The 4,643-nt window shown below is 32.3% G+C and overlaps 1 protein-coding gene across 1 annotated transcript; it reads right to left on the reverse strand.

The window, feature by feature from the left end:
- Positions 1-515: 515 nt before the first annotated feature.
- On the reverse strand, positions 516-1,049 carry LOC123694673 (insulin-related peptide 2-like). Its single transcript, XM_045640169.1, has one exon. It carries the CDS (start codon positions 1,000-1,002, stop codon positions 664-666), a length of 339 nt encoding a protein of 112 aa, XP_045496125.1. The 5' UTR covers positions 1,003-1,049; the 3' UTR covers positions 516-663.
- Between the last annotated feature and the right edge of the window lie 3,594 nt (positions 1,050-4,643).

Below are 4,643 nucleotides of genomic sequence, written 5' to 3' on the forward strand. Positions count from 1 at the left end.
CAACATTGCTCTCCTTTTTGCCCATTTCGCAACAAACTCTACCACAAACGTTGTATGTTGTACGGTCAATGACCGTAACAAAATTAGAAAAACACACAAATGTGACATTCATTACGCAAATGTAGAAAACAATCGACACCCCTTACACCCCCCTTCCACACCCCTTGAGCTTTTACTGGAAGGGTAACCTTTGAATCTGCAGAAATCCCGATGCTTTCACTGTAAAAGCTATTTATAGATTCATACGATTGTTTTGTTCTCTGAATAAAGGTATTTTCTATTATTTTTTTATTGTTCAATACCTTATTAAATGTTTAAGGTAGAAACTTTAAAAGCAAGCACGTATAATGTTGTGTAACAAACTGCAATACGCCTTTACTGATATTTTTCTAGTTACGTTTAAGAAAACCACTATAATTGATAACATTACAAAAATTATGATATAACATTTGGTTTGAAAAACAAAAAGATATCCGTTATACCGATTAACGTAAACGTAATTCGTACATATCTCAACACATAGTCATGTTTTAAAACGTAAATAAAAATACCTACATAAATATAGAGTAGGTAATAAAAAAAAACAACAGTAAAATTCAACAACATCATTTATTCAAACATAACAATATACCATATAACACATATCGTTTCAACACTGATACATTAACAATAACTTAACAGTTCGTTTTCTGAGCAGGGCTTCATACAGCACTCCATGACAATTTGTCGCTTACCGCGGCTGACGGCGCGGGCCCTGTGGGGGGGCAACCACGGCGCGGACTCCACTGAATTGGGGCTCATCTGTTGCTCCAGCCAGGGCCCTAGTCCAGAACCTATGCGTGTCCTGTGCAGCCACGCCCACGCGCTGTCTCCTCGTTTCTCCTCAACACCTTCGTAGTCACACATCATGGCCAACGCCATCGCCAGCCGCCGTCCGCAGTAAATATTTTGCTCAGCGGCCGCCAACGCTGCAAGAGACAGGAGAACGATTTGAAGCTTCATTGTTCTACTTTCAAAGCACCGATGGAAAGTGTGATGTTGGTAGAAATTTTCGCGATTTTATACCAGTTTCAGGTCATTAATATTCAGAAGCCTATCCTAATGAGAGCTCGATATGTTAAGGTTAAGGTGGGCTTGACGTTGCACACTCGAGTGGTCGTGATATGAAGTGATAGCCGAGTGAATCTTCATTAATTAAGTGGGCGTCGATTTACTTATTCGAGAACAAAAAGTAGACACGTGTCTAAGGTGTCTGTAATATACCTGTGAGACCTTAATCACTGCTAACCTAATAGTAACTAGACAGTTCATTATTACAAGTGAAAATAGGCTTTATGTTGTATATCCTGTTCAACAAGAGAGTTATCTAATGTAGCCAGAATAAATTCTTGTCTGGGCGTTTTACATCTCTACTTATTCTGCTTTTTAATATATTAATGATTTGCTAGTGTATGATGTAACAGTGAGCTTTTTGAGATGAAATCTAGTCATTATCTCAGCTTTGACTACTGCTTAGCGTATCCCAGAATAGTTCTTACACAATATCTTCATAGTTTAGTCTTCAGAATACAGAGAAAACTACGTATGTATTTTAATTGTAATAAAGGTATTTACTAGTTTGCTTACCCTATTTAAGTTTTTTTTTTTATTTAAGTGAATGCCTTATGTATAACTTTTCTAAGAAATAAATGGTATTTGATAGCATATGAAGGTGTTTTATTTTAAATGTTTATTCAATTTACTACAATGTAATCAACGTTGGCAATGACGATTTATTTTTAGAAATAGAGCTCCTTAAGTCCATTGTATATTTAATAAACGAAATGCATAGATTTCTCAGTAAATACATTTCCCTAATCGAAGTTGACGCCATTCCATCCATCAGACCAATTTAGACATTACGTTTGAAACATTTACAAAATCGAGTTCATTTTATCGAATTAATCAAACGGAATCAACTCATTTATTTGTTATACAGAATACGGTTTGATATTCCGGAATTGTATTAGATGTAAAGTTGTTTCATTATGTTGTTATTTGTAGCTAGAGTTTACATTTATATTGTATTTTCGGGGAAAAATGAGAATGTGAACAACATTCGGCAAACTTCATAATATAAAAATAAATATGTAAATAAGATAATAACATATTTATTTGTTCCAAAGAGATTTCTTGAAACGGAATTATTGGCTACAAAGTTATAAGTATAATATATCATTCGAATATATTTTTAGCGTTACGTACTTAGTTTATAAATAATATTTTTAAATTTTTAGTTTAAAAATATATTAGAAATAGAAATAAATACAATAATGTTCTAAATGGATACAGTCTATAATCTATATGGTCTGACGTCTCATGCAGTTACTAATTTGTTCAAATTCGTCTCAATTCAAATGATTTCTACAAAATTACATACATACAGGTAAAGAGATAATTTAATTAAGTTTTATTTCAATATAAACCTTTGAACCACTTTCTTATTAAACATCTTGACCTTTTAATTTCAACTTAAAAGATGACCCTTGGATCCTTTTCAATTCATTTCAATATGTTTTTCCTTTATATATACATAATTGTATTACGATTAAACGCCTACATATTAATTAATATTCTAGGCTCTTTTTTGCTTTCGAAATCTATCAAGATTAATATTTATGGAAACTTATGTTGCTTTTTTTATAAAAATGACCAGAAACTTTTGCAAATTCCGTGTCTCTGATATATCATTTGGTTGCCTTTGAAATGTAGTGTAGGCGTAAAATAGAAGTTTAAATTTTGTATTTTATACTGAGTATGTCTATGCCACTAAAATTTAGCATTACTTAAAAATAAAAAAAGGATAACACGATACGCATTGTTAACATTTCCCTCCCCAATAAAAACAACCAAGATGATATCATGACAATATAACAATCCATTAAATATTATAATAATTGTGCAAAAAGAAAGTACTCTGTACACATAGCAGGTTCCAAGTATGAGCAAGTAATACATCTATAAAGGCCCGACATGTCCACGACAGATTGACGCAAAAACTGACTAGCTGCTAATCCTGACTGTTCCTGCTATGGACTATGGGTATGCACAGAGTAATGAAACATAGAGACCGGTTTTTTATTAATATTCAAACGGCATACGTCTACATTTTTAAATAATAGTATACCATATATCCCTAAATCAACTGAATCTATCTACTAATATAAATTTGATTATGTATTTATTTAGTTTCATAACGATTCATTAATAACTATTAATTCTGCTATTCGAAAGGAAGGTAGGTAGTGCCCAGAAATAAAAGATGATATAAAATTAGACAAATTGATAGACTAAGCCTAAATTCTGAATTACAAGAACTGAAATAATTGGAAAGTGAAAGAGATTCGTTTTATTTTGAGGGCGATACAAATTTATAAGAATACAACATTGTTGCACCTACATAACATATTTGTTCCTCAAACTCTATCGAAAGCCCGAGGGGAGTATCAAAATGAAAACATACAGTTGCACATAATACTTCTACTTTTTTTTTAAGTGGGGAAATCTTGCATAGATACCCACGGCCCCCGGGGAAGGAGTTGTGGGTTATGTCGGATTCCTACCGACTAAAACTCCACTGTGTTCTGTCGAGCCACTTTAATAATGAGGCCGCGGGTATTGGTTGAAATTCTTCCGCGACACAAAATACCTACCTTACTCTCTGAATCCATCTACTCTCTACAAACGTGTTCATTTAAGGCGTTGAATGCGTCGCAAAAACGCCGACTCCGTTTAGCCAGTTACCAGACAATTACTTGCCGACGCCTACGTGTCCATCTACGTGCGGCCTATTCTGTAAGTCAGTCGATATTGTTGCGAAATAAAAACTTATGAGCCACTTTCATAATTGGTTATACTTTTATTTGGCGAGTCGGTTTATGGTTCTGAAATGGTTGTTGTTATGTTTGATTCCCACTGCAGCGGAAATTTTAATTTAATTTTAAATGTATCAAATAATTTTATACCTATGTGTTATTTTATGCATAAATAAAATCAAATCATTTATTTATTTCTCCCCACAATTCCCAATCACATAAAATCTACATGCATACAAAATTATAAATGGGTATATCATGCATTTATTCGTGTAATTTATAAATTGTTTAGTTTCAAAATTATTATCATTTTCAAACTGCTAGACATTAGGTCATATGTATAATGTTTAAAAGCTAATATTTTAAAAAGCTAAACATTTAGTAATTTTCATTCAGTACATTTTTATTACTTTAATAAAAATATATTTGCTTGACTCTACGACTCTACAATCCTCTTTGATGAATCTTTTCTGAACAAATTTGCATTTTTTTTTATCATCCTTATATGTACAATGTCATTAGAAACAAAGCGATTGAGAAGTAACTAATACTTACTACGTAGGTACGTACTGTAAAAAAATAATTTAAAAATTGAAAGACTAAGAATTTAAATCCAATTACCCATAATCGAATCTATTCTATACATTACATAAAATCTCAAAGAAATATCAACACAAGCATGATTAATTACAACGACGAAGAAATCAATTTATCTATTCAGAATAATCAGATAACGTCCAATAAATTCCTAGTTAAAGTATTAAAATTCCTGTTTGTAAGGCCTTGGTC

Source organism: Colias croceus, chromosome 9 (genome assembly GCF_905220415.1).
Source record: "Colias croceus chromosome 9, ilColCroc2.1".
In the NCBI taxonomy this organism is placed as follows: Eukaryota; Metazoa; Arthropoda; class Insecta; order Lepidoptera; family Pieridae; genus Colias; species Colias croceus.

Bases quoted from the DNA above. Each gene is read 5' to 3' on its own strand.
- LOC123694673 (XM_045640169.1), bottom strand. From the start codon at position 1,002: ATGAAGCTTCAAATCGTTCTCCTGTCTCTTGCAGCGTTGGCGGCCGCT.